The 20,668-nt window shown below is 39.4% G+C and overlaps 1 protein-coding gene across 2 annotated transcripts in view; it reads left to right on the forward strand.

Moving 5' to 3' along the window:
- Positions 1-5,736: 5,736 nt before the first annotated feature.
- eif4enif1 (eukaryotic translation initiation factor 4E nuclear import factor 1) overlaps positions 5,737-20,668 on the forward strand; it is a 55,742-nt gene continuing 40,810 nt past the window's right edge. For both annotated transcript variants that reach the window (XM_059983268.1, XM_059983269.1), the window contains exons 1-4: positions 5,737-6,088; positions 6,429-6,517; positions 14,709-14,782; positions 16,265-16,398. In XM_059983268.1, the coding sequence (XP_059839251.1) occupies positions 6,431-6,517; positions 14,709-14,782; positions 16,265-16,398 (295 nt within the window). In that variant the 5' untranslated portion in view covers positions 5,737-6,088; positions 6,429-6,430. The remainder of the gene's footprint in view (positions 6,089-6,428; positions 6,518-14,708; positions 14,783-16,264; positions 16,399-20,668) is intronic.

A 20,668-nucleotide genomic window follows, 5' to 3' on the forward strand; every position in this document is an offset into this window, starting at 1 on the left:
AGTCTTACAAGCAACACACACAAAATGCTGGTGGAACGCAGCAGGCCAGGCAGTATCTATAGGAAGAAGTACAGTTGACATTTCAGGCTGAGACCCTTCGTCAGGAATAACTGAAAGAAGGGATAGGAAGAGATTTGAAAGTGGGAGGGGGAGGGGGAGATCCAAAATGATAGAAGACAGGAGGGGGAGGGATGAAGCTAAGAGCGGGAAAGTTGATTGGCAGAAGGGATACCTAGCTGGAGAAGGGAAAGGATCATGGGATGGGAGCACCAAAGGGAGATGGAGAGCAGGCAAGGTGTGATTGTGAGAGGGACAGAGCGAGAGAGAGAGAGAGAGAGAAAAGAAGAAAAGGGGGAGAAATAATAAATAAGGGATAGGGTAAGAAGTGGAGGCATTGACGGAAGTTAGGTAAATCAATGTTCATGCCATCACGCTGGAGGCTACCCAGACGGAATATAAAGCGTTGTTCCTCCAACCTGAGTGTGGCTTCATCTTGACAGTAGAGGTGGCCATGGAGGGGATTTGCCCCCCCTCCCCTTCTTACCCCATCCCTTATTTATTTATTTATTTATTTATTTATTTATTTCACTCTCTCTCTCTCACACACACACACACACACACACACTCTCTCTCTCCCCCCCCCCTTTTTTCTTCTTTTCTCTCTCTCTCTGTCCCTCTCACAATCACACCTTGCCTGCTCTCCATCTCCCTCTGGTGCTTCCCTCCTCCTTTCTTTCTCCCTTGGCCTCCCGTCCATGATCCTTTCCCTTCTCCAGTTATGTATCCCTTTTGCCAATCAACTTTCCAGCTCTTACCTTTATCCCTCCCCCTCCTGTCTTCTCCTATCATTTTGGATCTCCCCCTCCCCCTCCCACTTCCAAATCTCTTACTATCTTTCCTTTCAGTTAGTCCTGATGAAGGGTCTCGGCCTGAAACGTCGACAGTGCTTCTCCCTATAGATGCTGCCTGGCCTGCTGCATTCCACCAACATTTTGTGTGTGTTGCTTGAATTTCCAGCATCTGCAGATTTCCTCGTGTTTGCGTTTTAAAAGTCTTACAACTGTGGATCAAATTACCATTGTCATTTTAGGATGTCATAGTAATACATATTGCCATCATGTACCAAGATCATGTTTTCTTACTGACCATCTTCTCCTTGTCACCAAAGTCAAGTGAGATTTTAATGTTTGCAAATTTTTAAGAAAGTAACTACAATCATTTGGGCTTTGGTGATGCATTATCTGAGCCGGGTGAGCATTATTCTTAATTTAGACCTGGTGGCATTGGAGTGCATTCATCCAGATTAGAAGCTTGTTGGTTTGGTTCCAAGTCCAGAGACTTGAGTGGTCTCATGATCAGCTGGCTGGAGTGTTCACTGAGATCTTTAACTTCTCTCTTCAGCAGTGTGTGGTACCCACGTGCTTCAACTAGTTTTTAATTATAGTGGCCCCCAAGAATAACATGGTGTGCTGCCTCAATGACTGTTGCCCAGTAGCACTTACATCCACAGTGATAAAATGTTTTGAGAAGTTGGTGATGAAACATTAGCTTCCGAGAAGTGACTTAGGTCCACTCCAATTTGCCTACCAGGGCAACAGGACCACAGCAGATGCCATCTCATTGGTTTTTCACTTAACCCTGGAATATCTGACAGCAAAGATGCATACATTAGGATGCTCTCACTTGCAGACTCCAGTCAGGACAGAGTGGCAACATCTCAAACACAATCTCCATCAGCATAAGTGTACCACAAGGCTGTGTGCTTAATCCCCTACTCTACTTGCTTTACACTTATGACCGTGTGGCTAAACGCAGCTCCAATGCCATATTCAAGTTTGCTGACAGTACCACTGTTATAGGCTGAATCAAAGGTGGTGGTGAATCAACATATGAGGGAGATTGAAAACCTGGCTGAGTGGTACCACAACAACAATCTCTTACTCAATATCAGGAAGAACAAAGACACGATTTTAGATTTAACGAGAAGGAAACCAGAAGTGTATGAGCCAGTCCTGATCAGAGAAGCAGAGGTAGAGGGTCAGCAACTTTAAATTCCTCAATGTTAATATTTTGGAGGACTTGTCCTGGGCCCAGCACACAAGTGGAAACACGAAAAAAGCACGGCAGTGCCTCTACTTAGGAGTTTGTGGAGATTTGGAATAACATCTAAAACTTTGATAAACTTCTACAGATGTGTAGTGGAGACTATAATGACTGCATCACAGCCTGGTATGGAAACACCAATGCCCTTGAATAAAGAATTCTACAAAATTTAGTGGATGCAGTCCATGAGCAAGGTAGGTAAGATCCTCCATGACATTGCTGGCCTTTTTCTGGCACCTTTTTGTATATGTCCTTGATGGCAAGTAGGCTGGTGCTGGTGGTGTGTTGGACAGTTTTGACTACCTGTTGTAGAGCCTTCTTATTCACTGCAGTACAGTTTCTGTACCATGCAGTAATTCAACATGCTAGGATGCTCTCCACTGCACACAAGTAGAAGATTGTTTCCACTGCTGTGTCGCCAACGTAAATAGGGGTGTGTGGTATGAGTTGTCCCAAAGGCAATAACCATCTCCTTTATCTTGTTGACATTGAGGAAGAAGTTATTTACCTAACACTAGGCCTTGAATTTTCCATCACCTCTCTCTAAGCCATCTCATCATTGTTGGTGATGATCCCCACCACTGTTGCGTCATCGTCAAACTTGATATGTGCAAGTCATACAACCAATGCAAAAACAAGATTAAACCAGCCTTGGACAGTTGCAGGGAAGGATAGAAATGATGGCTAAGAATTAAGCTAAAAACTTGTCTAATATTGCACAACAAACAAATAATCTGATAATTTAGAAGTATGCAAGGTTAAATGGGGAAGAGATTTAAATTACATTTCACTAACCTACACATGGAAAGTGAAGGAGTGTTTTAAAATCCTGTTTTGGGGGGAGGGATAGGTATTTAAGAATGGGAAGGATCAGAGGTAGAGCACTATGGAGCTAAAGAGAAAAGAGAAATCACTCAATTCTCTAGCTGCAGCTGAATAAGAAAAATAACAATCAGTAGCAACATCTGGAAGAGTGGACACCTGCTAACAGTCTGAATTTGATGCAGATTTTATAGCAATACATGGATTTCCAGAGACTTTGGTAAATACCATGCAATCTCAGATTACCTCCACACTTAATTTCTAGCTTACCAAAGTACTTACACCATAGGTAGCATGCACAAAATGATACTTGCACTCCTGATGTCAGGGACTACACATGCATCAGTTACCTCCTGTGGCCAGAAAAAGATCTGGGTGTGGAATAGAAGTGGGGGAGAATGATGCAATCAAACATGTCAATGACTAGGAAAAGGTTGCAACTTTCCTGATGGTCCATCTTAATGTGTGCCAACACCATTGACAAAGACACACACCTGATAGGATAGATTAAGACACCCGAGTTCTGGGAAAGACGTGGATTCAAGAAACACATTCACAGGAATTAATGGAGTTGAAAATGGGGCCTGAGCTTGTAAAGCTATTGGAATCAAGTATGTTTTGGGCAGGTCAATGTTGGCAGTATCTACAGTAGGGTCAGCACCCAATGAGAGGTAACCATTAACAGTATTAGCTGACATGGGCCCATTTATGGACTCAGAAAATCAATTGATTGAGATCGAAGAAAATGCTGTCATATTGATGCAATTAAAATAGGTCTATTTGGCAATAAATCTATTTATTTTTCTCATTGGATAGAAATAGTGGAAGAGTTATTATTAATCTTCTCTTTTATAAATGGTTCCTGTTAATTAAGGAGTTCAATTCAGGAAACATTTATTTAAGTTACAAAAATGCATATTACCAATTGGGTAATACAGTGGTTTCCGGTTAATTGGATCATCAGTTAATCAGGGCTGCCACTTATTTGAGACAACTCTTAAACAACAGAAATTAATCAAGAAAATTTCTGGGATTCCCATCATTTACTTAGGACACTATGCTACTTAATTGAAGCAGGAGACTGTTGCCAAACAGGTTCTAACTAGCATCGCACACACACTTGTGTGGCCGTTAAGACAAGACATTGTGATTAGAGAGAAGTTTTTAAATAGTGTCAGTTGCATGTGTTTGTGTTCAAAAAGCAGTGATTTCTGTCATGATAGTTGGTGAATAAACAGTAAGACAAGTCAGAACAGTTTCGCTCACTGCAGTTTTGAACATTCAGGCTTCGAGATGCCAGAAACGGCCAGCAGTTAAAATGAAACTACTTTCAACATGTTAGGAAGGATGAAGAATTTGAAGGTATCAACGATCATCTTGAATGTTACAATAAAAATGAAGATTTCAAGGATGCCATCATTGAAAGCATTGCATGATGGCAGAACATTATCTGCACTAGACAGCTGCATGGATTTTATTCATTACAATCAATGAAGATGTACTGTAGTAGATTTGGTAGTGTTATCATTTGTTCTGTATTTCATTTAAATACATAATTTGTTACTCAGTTAAATGGTAGTTGTCTTTTTTATAGCATTGTATAAAGGCAATCCACTACATGTTTGTGCTGATTTTGTTAATTGTGTATACTAGATGAATTGACAGCTTTATTTAGTACTGTAGTAATATTGGTAGCATTCCAATTTGTTCTGTATTTCATTTAAGTACATAATCTGTTACCCACTTTGCCTGTTTTTAATTCCTTTTTAACTATTTAACTTTTTAACTGGGGCAGCCGTTTAATTAGGCCAAAAAGTACTGGTCCCGATTAGCTGGAACACACAGTAATTATCAACAAGCAAATGTGCAACACACACAAAATACTGGAGAAAAGATCAAGATTTCCAGAATCTTGTGTTTCTAACAAAATCATTTAAAAATTACATAGTAAATAAACCACGTTAAAATAATATCCCTGTAGTTCATGTTGTGCTTCAGTTGTCGAAGAATTTGAGAGCGTGTGTACCCTTTCCACAGACACCAAACCACAAAGAGAGATCCAGATTAGGAGCGCTCTCTACTTCTTGTTCCTTTGTATCTAATGACTCGTTTTCAACACCTTGACCAGGTCCAAGAGTTGCAGCTTTTGAAATCCACCTGTGTTGTCCTCATTGATTGGCGAGTGATAAGGAAAACAGAACATATTTGCAACCAAAACATTTAAGGATGCCGATTTTGCCGGCAAAGTCAACATTATTTATTGTCCTTTCGAAGACAATGATGAACTACCTTCCTAGTCCCTGCAGTAAAGATGGTCAAACTATACCTTTAGCCAGGATAGCGGGATTCCTAACGTTCATAGGCAAGCATCAACGATAATGGGAAACGAAAACCTCAGCCGCGTGGATATACGGAAGCTGTAGACGCCGGGGGTCCAGACACATCGAAAGTGTACTGAGAAACAATCCGCGCACATGCCCGTCATGCATACAGAGAATGTCAGTGTGCTGAGCCCAGCCGCCACCGACCGGGCTGCCCGGCTGATGCCACAGACAGACGCGCTCCTTCTGATTGGCTGAGCAAGGCTGAGCTTTGCTGTTGACTTTATTAGCCTGAAGGTCCTTCACATTTTTCAAAAAATATATGGAGTGCATGAAATATAAACAGTGTGAATTAAATAATTATGATGATAATATTATATGTATCATTTAATGCGAAGTACTTTTAGTTCAAATGTACTGTTTTTCTCTGCTTGAGGAGAGTCAGGCGCCCGGCCGGCGGCCCGTACATCCGGGCGTGTGACGCGGCTGCGGGGGTTCTTAGCCGAGCGGCGGAGGCGGCTGCTGAGTCTTGGTGGTGGTGAGCTTGGCTTCGGGGTTGGTGCTCGTTTCGGCGCTTGGACCCTGCAGGCTGTAGCCCTTGTTGTTGTGGCCGTCGTCGTCGTTGTTGCTTTCTCGGCCGGTTGTGTTCCGCGTTTGTTGTGTGTGTGTGGCGGAGCTCGGGTTGTCCCGGTGCCTGGGGCCGCTGCACAAGCTGCCGGGTAACCCGGGGAGCGGTTGAGTGTCCTCTTGCCATTCCCCAACACAAACTTTTCCCTTTAATTTCCCTACCTACTCCGCCAGACGCCTAACAAGCAAGATTAGGTGCCTTGTTGCCTTTTCAGGTATGTATTTGCAAGTCGGAAGTGGTCTCGGTTTAGTGCTGTGGAAGAAGGGATAGATTTTTGTTTCTTGTAATTGGGAAGCCACTTTTTTTATTTTGCACATTCTCATTAGTTCTGAACTAAACGGCCAAAGATATCTTCCAGTTTGCCTTGTCTCTTTCGTAGTGGGTAATATTATATTTGTGTTGCCCTTAGCTTTCAAGTTGAATGAAATGTTATCTATTGGTTTATTAGCTCGAAATAGATATTAACGGGCCTATTATTGTTGGTAAAGTTTAGGATAGACAATGTCTGAACTATGGTGCAACAGTTGGTAAATTTTGTCTTTAAACTTTGGCAGGCATGGATAAAAAATGGAGTGAAGAAAAAGAGCAAGTAAATGATATAGTAAACATGTGTGGCAAGAAGAAACCATATAGATATTCAAAGGTAAGTTGAAATATTTGGAGCTTTTCATTTGGTGGTTGTAATTTCTAGGAGCTTTAGCTGTTTGTAGTGAAGTAGTTGTGGGAATTCAGAATTGTATTTTTTTTAATTTCAGATTTCCAGTTTTGATTTCATTTTTTATGTCAAAAATTTAGAATTCAAGTGTAAGATCTCAGTAATTTGGTGATGGCTTTTGGTTTTGGCCTGTCATAGAGTGAGATAAATAAAATGCTGTATTGTCAAAAATCAACATCTTGGAAGTGTTTGTTGCATCATATCCTAGCGGTTTAAGATTTCATCAGGATCTGATAACTGCGTAAACTAATTTGAAACAACCTTGTCATCTCAGTACCTGTTCAGGTTGGGAATCTACATTACAGGATCTTGCATTTGGGTTCAGTGCTGTATTATATGAGCATAAAAATTAGGTGTTAACCTTCTGGCTTTTGTCTGACAATCACTAAGATGTTAATCTGCAGTTTTCACCCAGTTCCTATTTACTCCCTTGTCACCTTTTATTGCATTTCAAGAATCTAACAACCTGTGCCTTAAAATTTTCAGACACTTTGCTATCCTATGAGGGAAAAATTCCAAATGGTCATGGCTGTAGACAAATCTGCCTTTCTTGCAAATTATTCTTTTGAACTGTAATTCCCTTCTTCCAGACTTTTCTTGAAAAATCCTTTTGATAGTCACCTGTCAAGATGCTGTCTCACTTTCTCCTCCTCTTCCTTCCCCTCCCCCCAGCAGATGCTAGTGTCCAAATTTTTCTGCTAAAGATAACAAAGTTGTACACCAGCTGTGATCTTGTGAATGCCTATAAACTTGCATTTTTTGGGGGGGGGGGGAACCTAGATGATGGTGGTAGATGGATTTAATAATACTGTTCAATAGGTGCATTTAACGTCAGAGAACATGGAATTCTTTTTCTTCACAAACATCCACGAAAACAGGAGTGCCCCAAAGAATGAATGACAATTAAATGTTAGAACCCCAAAGCCCCTCCAGCTTCCCCCCCCATGCACAAGCAGCAGGAAGGCAACGACCCAACCCCAAACTAACAAAAAAAAATTGGCACCCTCCACTAAGCATTCAAGCTTGCAGTAAAGCATCAGTAAAGATGCAGTACCCTAAGGACTATTCATTCACCCAGTAATTCGACTTACCATAGTGTCTCACTAATAAAGCAAAAAGAGGTGTCCCCCATTTCACAGCAAGAAGGAAGGCATAACAAACAACTTGCTGATTCATGATAAACGTCTGTTGCATCGCTTTTTCTGAGCTCTGCCTCAGAAAGGGTCTGGTCTCTGAACACACAGCTGGCAGCTAACCCACTGCTCCCAATGTTCAGGGGCACCAGCCTTGAATCAGCCTGTCTCCAGAGCCACAAAAATCCAGCACCTTGAGAGCGAGCCAGTCTTCCTTGGGATATCAAAAGGCAGCTAGTCGTGAGGTCCTGAGAGTGGGTCCCATTCCCGCAAAGAACCAAAGTCAGACTGTAACTCTAGGCCAGGGTCTTCAAAAGAACCTTGGCAAGGGAAAAAGGGAGATATCAAAGATAGAAATAAAGCTGTTTTGCATGTAATGAAAAGCTGGTTTGTAATAGTGAAACTAATTAAGTCAAATGAACTTTATATTACAGAATCAAGTTCCAATTATGAGTTGATGAGCACCTTTGGTGTATACATCTCTGGAAATTGGCATAATATTTTTGGAAACAAAATACTAAATTAAGTATCACAATGCAACTGTGAGGAATGTATTGTGGGTTGGGCAGTGAGGAAGAGATGGGAGGGCAATGGCACCCAAGCTAAACTATTTGTATCAGAATGCTGTTTAGTAATGAGTGCCCAACTGTATGGACTAAAGACAAATTTTCAGTTGTGGCATACTCTTATAATTTAGTTTATTGATAACAATTGGCTTTGTGTTGGAAGATATTGGAAGCTTATAGTATTCTTTGAGATGACAGAAGCTGGGGATATTTTAACTAAATCACACCCTTGATGTAATACTTGCTAACAGTATATGGTTCATTTAAAGTTATTTTTAAAAATTTACATCTGTTATTTTTAAAGCTTTAAGACAAAGGCTGACACCCCTGCTTTTGTGTTGTTTTTTTTGGACAGTATGACATAACCACTGAGTCACTTAAATCTGCATCTTGCAACACTATCAACTCATTCTTTCCACACTACAGGTACTAGCCCTCAGTGCAAATTGCTTTCCAGGTACTTGATCTGATCCTGATCTGACAGTTTCAACAAAACTTAAAGTTCTGCCCTGCAGGTCTCAAGCAGTATAGTAGTTATTAATTTTTCTGGATTTTTGGGCTTCATATGCCCTCCATTTAAGCTGTACCTCCAGTGAGATGAGTTTGACAACCCTCTTTTTTTAAAACCTGATCTAGTTTATCCTTCTGTGGATTTTAAACAATTTGACCCTTTTTCCTTGTCACTGGTTGCCAGCCTAAAGTCTCTACATTCTCTCAGCATTGAAATCCTTGGTATCTGCTCAGGATTGGCTAAAACCTTACATTAGCTTGTATGCTACTCTTTATTAATTTGTCTTATCAGCTGAAATTGTTTTTTGGGGTTTGGGGAGAGGGAAACATCTTTTTTAACCTTTTTTAAAGTTGTGTATTTCAGAAAGAATAAACTTATTTTTGCTATTGTCTTTTGAAGTTGGGTTACTATTATCATGTTCATTACATTTCAGGCTTAATAGCAATTTTATACTTGAAATGTGGGATCTGCTCAATACTTTGATTTCTCAGTAACTTGACGTTAGTGGTGCTCCTATATTGAATTTGGCAAACTTTCAGTCTGCAAGCACAGTAGGAACTTAATTAGCCAAAGCAAAACAATTGTTTAACAATTGGTCTTGAGTTTATTGATAGAATCAACTTTTAATCATAACATTGTTACCTATCTTACTCACCCATACTTTCCAAATGACAACTTTGTCCTAAAGAATATTTTCTTGTCCATTTGTTCATAATAGTTAACTATAAAATGCAGATTGAAAACATGAATTGAGTTATTGATCTGCTTATGAACAACAGCCCCACTTTTACAATGCATATTTCCTGAATTCAGTGTAGGTGAGATGTTTACCAGACTTGTGGGAGAAAGATAACTGTGAACATAAGATATTGTCAGATATTTCCCACCCCATGATCTTGTAGAGCATTTATTAGGTTGAACATGTGTAAGTATAAATTCTGTAATGAACCAAGTCTGCATTGGCTTTGTAAATCTGTCATCTTTATGCCACTGTATACCTCAGATTGACAACGTGGACTCAAGGTGAGGCTGAACCTCTGGCATGCATGGGTAATCGTTAAAAGCTGAGATCAAAATGTCATTGATATACTACTTGTAACTACTCTGCTCATTAGTGATTTAAGATTGTAACTTATTAAGTAAGCTTACATTTGCAAAATATTGGGTATGGAAACTTTGTTTCAAAATTTCTGTCACACCTGCCATCATGTAGTCTAATTTAGACTTTACCTTATAAATGTAAACATTTCCTGGCTTTAGACATGCTATATTCTTCCCATGTATTTTCAAAAGTTGAATTAAATCATCTCTAGACAGTAGGTTTATAACCTGAATTTCAGTTGTCTTTAACCCTGAGTCTGATCTGTTGTAAGCTGAGGACGTGCACAATATGCATAGTACTGGTCTTTAATGTTCTAGATGTAGTACCACTAGCTGTTTATTGGTTTTGTAGTGTAGAGTGTTTCACTCTCTAGATATGAAAGCTATAAGTCTGTTACCATTTTCGTACCCACCCTGACGTAGTAATCATTGACTGCAAGGTTTCTGAAGCTCTGCTCTTCCATGTTATTTTAGAAGTAGCTTCTAAGCTTCCTGGTTTAATGAATCCATTTTCCCCTTCTACACATAATGCTTAAAATGTAACTGGCTTTTAATCATGAATAGATTTTAGGTATACAAATATCAACTATACTCATGGGATAATGTAGCCCAGAGGCACTGAATCCTATTTCTGCAATTTAGCTACCTATCTTTTTTCCTCCAACCTTCTCTTGCTATTAGTAATTTCCTAGCCAGATCAATTTTTTCCCTTCAGATCTGTGACAGTCAGAAGACAAAAGCACCCACAGTCACTGGCTTATTATATAGCTTCCCCCTGCATATCAGTTTTTGCAAAGTAGATCCACCTGTGGAGTCTTCAGTGTGTTTCATGGTAGCTTTTGAAGTGCTGCATCTTCTGAATTATGAAATTGACGTTTGAAGGATCAAAGGATTATGAATTGTTTTTACTGCGCAGTCATCAAGAAAACTACTCGTCTGTTCTGTTTGTACCAGGTGGTTAAGTTTTTTGGTCTATCAGAGATTAAGAAATTCAAATGCAACTGGTTAAATTCAAGATAAAAATTTGAAATCGTGTATATTAAATACTATGGGCTATACATTTTTTTGATCTGACTACCCTTGAAAATGCTGTTTTGTTTTTTAAAAAAAATGCATCCCCCATCACCCTTTGGCGAGCAGATGCTCAGTACTCTGTATGCTTGCAGTACTTGATGTCCATCTAGAGTTACCACATTAAGTATGCCAAATGGAATAGCTTGAATTGACATGACACATTTGCAACTTATCAGCTGATTTAAATGCTACAATCAACTTGTCCTCCCAGCCTCCTCTTGCTGAAGCCTTACCTCCCTTTTCTGTGCTTCACTTGTGCATTCAAGACAAAACTGGACAGGATTCTTGGGGCTTATCAATGATACCTTTACATTATACGAGACTAAGTATTAGCAGTAAATGGGAACTAAGTTAGGCTGAAGGGATGTCGAAGATCAGCTTGGTCATCAGGAGTCAGACCAGGCTTAAGTACTTTGTGAATACAGTAGCATAGTGGTTAGCACAATGCTTTACAGCATCAATAACAGATTCAATTACTGTATTTATAAATACATTAGCATAATGATTAGCACAACACTTCACAGCATCAGTGATCCAGGTTCAATTCCCACTGCTGTCTGTAAGGAGTTTGTATATTCTCCCTGTACATTGAGTTTTCTACTGTAGATTGGTCATTGTAAATTGTCCTGTGATTCAGCTAGGGTTAAATTTGGGGTTGCTAGTCGGTATGGCTCAAAGAGCCTATACTGTGCTGTCTCTCAAATTTTTTTTTAAGAAAATTGTTTTGCTTCTCCCACATGAGATCAAATCACAGTAACACATTATTGTACACGGATAATAAATGGCTGAGAGCAATGGAAATAGGGCAGGGTTTTTGGACTAGATAACTGTGTTGCTGAAAACTTGTTATGCTGTTCAGTACACTTCAACTGAACAGGGTTAAATGGTGTGAAAGTGTCCCTTCTCTAAAAACCCCAAAACTCCACAAGCCCAGTCCTCAAACAGAAGCCCTGGATTATCTTAAGAGATTCAGTCTGCTGAGGGCTAGATCAGTGGCGTGGTGTTCAGGGCTAGAAATAAGGCATCTCTGGAATGTCTGGATGAAACCTGAATCACAGAGGGATGCTTGACAAGTATGGCAGGGTTTCAATGTCATGGGTTCCTACAAAACAAAGTCAAGTAAAATTGGTCTTGTGTATGGTATTGTGTATAATTGACAACAGGAGAGTGAACCATGGAAATCATTTGGTCCAGGTGATGTACCTGGCCGAGTTCTGAAGACCTGTGCTAATCAACTGGCTGAAGTGTTTAATAATAAGTACTTTATTGATCCTGAGTGGGAAATTATTTTGTTACATCAGCAATATTTAAAAACTGAGCAATAATTGTAATTATTAGTTAACATAAAGTACAGAATAATATATCAATTTAATCATGTGCAATGATGTATGGAATGATAAAACAGACTATTGTACTACGTGTTCTGCTACACAGAAATGAACTGTCATATGCTTTTTGTCCTACCAAATGAAATTATTTTCTGTAACAACCCTTGTGACAGCAAAGCTGAATGAACCTATTCAAAAGAATGCTCCGCTGCTTATTCATGGAGCAGATGCGCCAGATTGTTCATAATGGATAAGTTTGTTCAATGACCTCCTCTACACCGCTAACTCAAGAGTCCGGTGTAGCCAAGAACAGATCCAGCCTTTTTGAATTTGTAAATATCTTGATTCAGCAGGTTGAGGTACCCACTTGCTTCAAGTCGGCTTCAATCATACAAGTGTTCAAGAATAATGTGGTAACCTGCCTCAATGAGTATCATTAAGTAGCTCTTGCATCAAAGTGAGGAAGTGCTTTGAGAAGCCAGTCATGAAGATTATCAACTGCCTGCCTGCCTGAGGAGTGACCTGGATCCACTCCATTTTGCCTACTGTTGCAACAGGTCAATAGCAGATGCCATTTCATTGGCTGTCCACTCAACTTTGGAACGCCTGGATAAGACCCAAGACCTGGACCTTGATTGATCCCCAATCTCTCATTTGCAGAGCCCAGTTAATAAGGCAGCATCTCTAAACAGTATCACTGGTGGACCACAAGGAAGTGTGTTTAGACCCCTACTTTTTATAATTGTGTGGTAGTTCTAATGCTGTATGTAAGCTGTTGACAACCCTTTGGCTGAATCAAAGGTGCTGACAAATCAGCATACAGGAAGGAGGTTGTTGTGGCACCATTCAACCAGATTTTCAATCTCGCCCATTTCAGCAGAAACAGCTGAATATCAGCTGCAGGAGGAATAAGCTAGAGGTCCACAAGCCAATCGTCATCAGAAGATTGGAGATGGAGAGGGTCAGAAACTTTAAATTCCTTGCCATTATCATATCAGAGGGTCTGTTCTGAGACCAACATAAATGCCATTACAAAGAAGGCACAACAGTACCCCTACTATCTTAGATGTTCATGTACACTTGGCATGTCACCAAAAATTATGGCAATCTTCAATAGATGCATGAGAGTATCCTAACTGGTTGCATCACCGTCTGGAATAGAAACACCAGTGTCCATTAATAGAAAAGGGTACAGAAAGTGATGGATAAGTCCAGTTCATCACAAACACAATCTTCCTCACCACTGAGTGCATTTACTTGGAGTGCTGCCACAAGAAAGTAACATTTATCAGCAAACTCACTCCTCCCCCCCCCACCATCCAGGAACATGCTGTCTTCTTGCTATTGGGTGGGAGGTACAGAAGCTATAGTCCCCACACACCTGCTTTGGGTATGGTTATTGCCCTACTACAATCAGGTTCAGGACCTGACGTGAGTAACTTCACTCTGCAACTCTGAACTGATTCTACAACCTATAGACTCAGTTTCAAGGAGGTTTTATAACTTGTGTTCTTTTTGCACAATTAGTCTTTTGGTTGTCTTTATCTGCACTATAACCATTGATAAACTGTATTTTAACTGTAAATGCCTGCAAGAATACGATTCTCAAGTAGTAAATGGTAATATGTACTTTGATAACAAATTTTACTTTGTCTTTGAAACATATTATTGGATTTAGTGGGAAACACTAAGTTGAAATTTTACTGTGCATAAAAGGAGATGCATGTTTGTTAGAAATATGGTCCATCACTGTGCTGTGGTATTGCTGCAGGTGAATACTACCTTAAATCTTCCTGCATGGATTGCTCTGAGCACTGGCAAATAAACATTTTGGAAGGCTGCTTTACCCTGGCTGGTACTGGGCATCAATGTTAAAGCTGCATTTAGCCAGGAGGCTATGATGTACATAGTTTACTAAGTCATTTGCCTAGCTCCCTACAGTGCTAGAAGATGTTATTTGACCAGCAGATGCATGGAAATCCCAGCATCTGATTCCTCCATTATTCTGGGCAATGTCTGTCATTGCCCTTCATTTAAATCCTGGAACTCCAAACCCAACTGCACAAGTGTCCTTTACCTGAAGGTAGCTAGTTACTGAAAGTAACTTGTGTGTCAACATGGAGAAATGGTCATAAATTTAGGCCTTGCCAGTGAGGTCTTGGTCAGGGTTATTACAAAGATGATATTGTCATTGACTTCTCTTCCCCAAAAAAGATAGGCAGCTGGATAACCAAGCAGTATATGGCTTTTTGTAATGCTGAGTTGAATACACATCCGGGTTGAATATTGATCAGAACGTGGATCTAGTTTGGTATCACTTCTGTAGGGGTACTTTAAAGAGATTTAACAGATTTTTTTGCCATTGTCTAAAACTTAAGATTTTAATTGTTTTCTATTTTTGTTCAGGAAAAGCTACTTGAAATCAAAGAGTATCCATATGCAAAACAAAGACCAGCATGTCTTTTGGAAAAATATGACAGGTAAAGGAGTGTGTTCTTTTTGATTGCAATGAGATTATTTTAACTTTGTTTAAACTTTGCAGTGAAAAAATTTTCACTTTCCGCACAAGCGTACTGATATAAAATGGAAGCGTAAGTGGGGTAAATAGTATTTTCCCAGGTGGAAATGCTTAAGGTGAGCACAAGTTGAATGAGGGAAAAGTTTTGAAGAGATTAGTGAGACATGGTTTTTCTTTCTCTACAGCATGGGAGGTTTCAGGGAAACATCATAAAATTAAGCCAAGTAGGTAGCTAATCAAGTGTTTTTCCTGGAGTAGGAAGTCTAAAGTTAGAAGGCATAAGTTAAGCTGAGAAGTGGGGGGTGGGTACAAGAAAGTTAAGAGTGCTTGAGGGGATAACTTAGAAGGTAATTGGTATTTGAAATAAGCTGCCAGAGGAAGATTTAATTGCACCTGCATTTTGTGTTTAAAAGGCACTGATATGTACCTGAAAGTTACTGCAGAAGCTGATAAGGTAGTAAGTAATGTTTGAGGCATTCAGACAAACAAACAGGTGGGGAATAAATAGATGGAATTAGTTGGTTACAATAGTTGCAGACAAGGTGAGCTGAACTGTTCTACATTCTAAGCACGGATGTTGGGATGTCAAAACTAGGGCAAACATTTGAAACTTAGCAGCAAGCAATAAATGTACCTGTCCCCAAAGCAACAGTTGATTATAATGTTTTTTCAAAGCCTCCAAATGAAGATGTCGAATTGTTAAAATGAAATCTAAACTGTGAACACTTTTTGAAAAACCAGGGAACACATCAGGTTCACAGACAAACTATAGAAAGATGATAGCAAACCAGCTATGAAAACAACGTGTGGGCAAATAACCAATTTATAAACTTGGATTAGTGAGAAACTAATGTGGGAAATGTAAAATTCTCCATTTTGACAAAACACAAGTATCTAAATGGCATTAATTTATGTATGTGGAGATGCAGAGGGATCTCTGTTCTAGTGCAAAAAAGTTAGTATGAAGGTACATTAATAATAGCACTTTTATTAAGAGTGGATCACTATAGGGTAGAAATTGTGGTTCACTTTTGGGGATTATTGAGACCAAGTCCAGTGGACTGTGTCTTAAGTAGGAAAGTTAATATTTTAGGAGTAGTTTGGAGAAGATCTTCTGCAACATTTCTTAAAATGAGATTATTACCTTGCAACTATTTCTTTTTTTTTTGAGTTCAGACTAAATGCATATTTGATTGAAATAAGATCCTGAGGGATATTGACTGGGTGGATATGGTGAGGGCTTCTCATTTTGTGCAGTAATCTGGAACTAATTGGTTGCTGTTCAAAACAAAAGTATTCAATTTTTTTGAGGGTTTTGCAGTTTCAGGTTACCAGTGAATTAAAATGAAAAAGTATGTTTTAATTCAGCATATTACATAATCAAGCTATCTTTAGTCTTTTTTTTCCAATGAACTGAGTAACTTTTTACCTGGTATTTCTCTAGTGAAGGCATCTGGGATCCTGAAAAGTGGCATGCATCCTTGTATCCCAATTCTGGCAGGAATTCTCCACTGGATGGAACTAAGAAGGACTGTGCTTCAGATTTGGAGAGAGCAGTTCTCAAGCGAAGAATTGCAGGTGATTCTTGTGGAAAACAATAGTTCAATTTTATTTGTCAGTTTATTTTCTAACTTGTTTCTATTGAATCAATTTGAGTATAGTGTTTGGCTGGCTAAATAATCGTGTATCAATTAAGGATCAAGATTGCATATGATGTACAGTGCAAAGTTGAACTATTTAACCCAAAGTTGTATTTTTTGGTGTTTATTTTTATCTTGTGATCAGACTCTGGTTCCCAACTCAGATGGTAATATTGTAACTAATGTCCCACTTCACATATCAGACTGAGGTGAGTGAACCTGGAATGCAAGTTTTTAGGAAGGTGATTGAGTTAGTAAAAATGGTACGTCGGACAGTGCTCTGAGGTGCGCACACGTCCTTTGCTACTAATGCACAAAGGAATTTAAACTGCACAAAAGTTGATCACCCTCTACCTCGTTAGTATATTTCACAATCATGGTTTCTGATGCGGATAGTGTTGATAGTGTGGAGTTTGCAGTGATTTATTTGTGGATTATAGATTATAACTTTTTTAATACTGAATTTTATTGAAGAAATTGTTGATGTACTAAGTTGAATTCCAAAGAAGCCAAGGGATTTGTGCGGGAAGAAGTGGAGTGAAATTTAGAAACTTTTTAAAGCATCATTTGGCAAACAAATCGTATATGGATGTGTGCAATCCAGCAAGAAAATCCTTGGTTACCTGCTACAGGCCTGCAGATGAAAGAGTAAAAACAATCAAGAGGAGATCAAAGTTGTGGAGGTTTTCCAGCTGTTAAAATGAATATTTAACTGTAAAAATCAGTACACACTTGTCACTGGACAATAAATTACACAGCCCAAGTTAATTGGAGGGAACATTGATGTCAAACACATGGGAAATATTTGAAGGGCCAAATTGCCGGTTCTAGCCACGAGCTCCTTTCCCTAGGTGGATTCATCTTTGAATTTAAAATCTATGGTAATTTTGACAGGCAATTCAGTCTGAGGTTATAAATGTCTTTCATAGATTCAACGCAAATCTTTCACTTGGTATTGAAACTTTAGTTTTTAATTAGGATAAATGTATAACATTATTTTTCAAATGTAACAATTAAAATGTATCCTTTAGAACTCGGCAGCAAATCTTATATGTAACTTTTTCGCAGGCATTTTGTGCTCTTAGCAAGGCTGGCTTAAATAGAGGGGAAAAAAATGAAGGGCTACCACATCAAAGGTGCTCATAGTTGAAGTGTTGCATCCAGTAGGTGTTGATTACCTCGGTTCTTGATTCTCAGTGGTCTGGGTCTTTAGGTGTTGTGATCATTGAATTTTATTCTGAAGTACCTGTACATATGGCAATGGTAAAGATACTGACCTGTACTCTCCATTCTCAATTTGTTCTCTGGGTTCTGTTTTAAGCTGGATCTCTGTCTTTAGGTTACTGTTTCTTTTTAACTTGAAAGTTCTTCCTTTTTAGGAATGCTTTGTATTTGCAGTTAACTAGTTCCTTTTATTTTGGTCAGACTTGATAAACTTCCTTTTTCTAAAAGAAACCAGGACCTAATTCATGGATCGAATTATGACAGACCTTGGGGTAGCTCCTAAGCTGTGGACTCTGGCTTCTGCAGGCTGGGAAATGATAAAATTAATATTGTGTTTGTCAGCAGAAGAGCTAGTTTAATTCCATCTTGATGAAGAGAAGCATATTGCAGAGGACTTCGTTCTGCATTTATGATGCTCAGCAAGAAAGGTGACCTCTGAATGGGTCTCCCTGCTTACTGTAACAGGGAAAACCATTGCTAGAGTTTTACCTGGGCTGTTCCTTCCTGAATCCTGTGTGGAAGCAACTTGGAGACATGTAATCTTCACAAAATAACTCAAAAGAAAGGGAGCAGCACCAGCCTTTAATTCCATCATTGGAAGAGTGGAGGACACTCTTCAAATCTATTGTTCACAGAAGTGTCTCCGTCTTATTCATTGCAAGCCATAGTGTGCCAACAGCAACTTTTTTTTTTCTTGTGAAGACTGGTGTCCATAGATGCTGCCTGGCATGAGTTCTTCCAGCATTTTTGGGTATTGCTTTGACTGAAGCATGTCTGGATGGGTTTTGCGTTCATAATGCGCAAAGCAACAGGACCTCTACTAACCTTGCTTTGCTGTACGATATTTCAGATTTGCAGAAGACTCTTGAAAATGTGGACTTTTGTCCTAGACTTGGGAGTGCCTTCAGTAAAGGCAGATTAATTCACCACCTCTGAACCATTAAGGATATTTAAGATGGAACACATCTTCAGGCACATTAGACTCCTTATACAAATGTAATGCCCTGGGTCACATGGTTCATATTTTTTCTGTTCTGTGTAAACAGCTTGTTTGGGTTACTGTTGAAGATGAGAGATAGGAGAAATGTGTGCCACCCAACCGGGATAGTGGATATGGGGGAAATTTCTCTGGTGAAAGACTAGGGTTAGGCTTGGGGCTTGAGAGGGGAGAAGGGGTTGGAGGAGTACATAAGATATAGGATCAGAAGTAGGCCATTCAGCCCGAGCCTGCTCTGCCATCCAATCATGGGCTGATCCAATTCTTCCAGTCATCCCCACTCCCCTATCTTTACCCCATACCCTTTGATGCCCTGGCTAATCAAGGACCTATCTATCTTTGACTTAAGTCGACCCGGACTGGGGCTGGGATTCAAAGGGGAAACTGAGCTTCAACTTGTGTATGTTTAATTTAAAATGGGCCCTTTTTTTGGCCTTTTTCTTTACTAATCCTTTAGTCAAATTAAGAATTATAAAGCTAAATCTTTTTAAAAGCGCAAACACGAGGAAATCTGCAGATGCTGGAGATTCAAGCAACACACAAAATGCTGGTGGAATGCATCTGGCCAGGCAGCATCTATAGGAAGAAGCAGTGTCGACATTTCGGGCTGAGACCCTTCATCAGGATACGTCTCGACTTCGTCCTGATGAAGGATCTCAGCCCGAAACATCAACAGTGCTTCTTCCTATAGATGCTGCCTGGCCTGCTGCGTTCCACCAGCATTTTGTGTGAAGCTAAATCTTTTAATTGTATGTGGTGTACTGTCTATTATTCCACGTTACTTATTTGTAATGGTAACAAATCATGCAGCATCCACACATACAGGGGGATTGTTGGGGGTGTGTGGGGGGGCTTGCGCTTCAATCTCCCACGTTTGGCGTGGCCAGAGGGTGTCTTCCCTAGACTTGTTCAGGTGACAGAACCAGAGTGTTAGACAGATTAAACCTCAATCCTTTGTAGGAAAAGCAAAAGGTTGTTGAAAATGTTCATATGGGCAATACATTGTAATTAATATATTGTAAAAAGATGAGGTTTCTTCTGTTTTTGCTTGTTGTAATGTCAGTTTCTGAACCACTGAAATAAGCATGACTTGAGTGTTAACTTTGGTTTACACTCTTGAGAGATGCTCTCTGACCCAAGGGCAGCATTTTCTTTTTTGAGTATTTTCTCCATCCTAATAACAATGGGGTGCTTAAAACTTCATTTGATTCTGAAAGAAATGTTAAGTTTGCTGGAATTAATTTGCCTCTTTAGGTTTCCAAAATTGCTTAATTTCTTTTTTTGCTATTTGGAAAGCACTTTAGTCTTTAAAGCATACTTGAATCTTCAAGTTCATGCCTTGTTTTAATTTCATAAAATGTTACCTTTGGTGGACCCTCAGATCGATGGAAGACTTTATTTCTGATCCAGTTTGGATTTTTGAGGTTTTTATGATCTTTTTGTCCATGTTCTGATAGTAACTGTATTAGGAGTCTGATATAGCACAGAATGATGATGATGATTAGGAGTTCAGTGGACTCCAAGTCATTTGAGTATTAGTTGGCCCTCAACTAGATTTTAATGAATAAGAACAGGTTAGATTATTTTTCCAGCTAGTGGATCTCAGGGATTCACTGGAGTTGCATAAGTAAATTGGGATGCTACAAGTCATTTAGGTCTAAGTGTATAAGGAAAGGTTTCATTATTGCCCCGTTAACAAGGTGTTTTGAGCTCTACAACTCCTTAACTTGCCTTATTTATTCTGTGACAATGTAAATTTCATTTGCTTGCTTCAGGGTATTATATCTTGCCCTTTCCTATCTGAATGCTCTTTTTAAAAATTGTAATTGCATGTCTCTACTGCCACCTCTTTCAGCTTGTTCCATATAATCACTTCCACCTGAATTCCCTGAGTTTTTCCTCTTCTCCCTTTAGCTTTCAATTAGTCTTTTCATCTTAGAGCTTTTACCCTTTTGATATCCCATAATTTTATTGCACACTGTAAAGT

The sequence above is a fragment of the Hypanus sabinus genome, chromosome 10, assembly GCF_030144855.1.
Source record: "Hypanus sabinus isolate sHypSab1 chromosome 10, sHypSab1.hap1, whole genome shotgun sequence".
Taxonomy (NCBI): domain Eukaryota; kingdom Metazoa; phylum Chordata; class Chondrichthyes; order Myliobatiformes; family Dasyatidae; genus Hypanus; species Hypanus sabinus.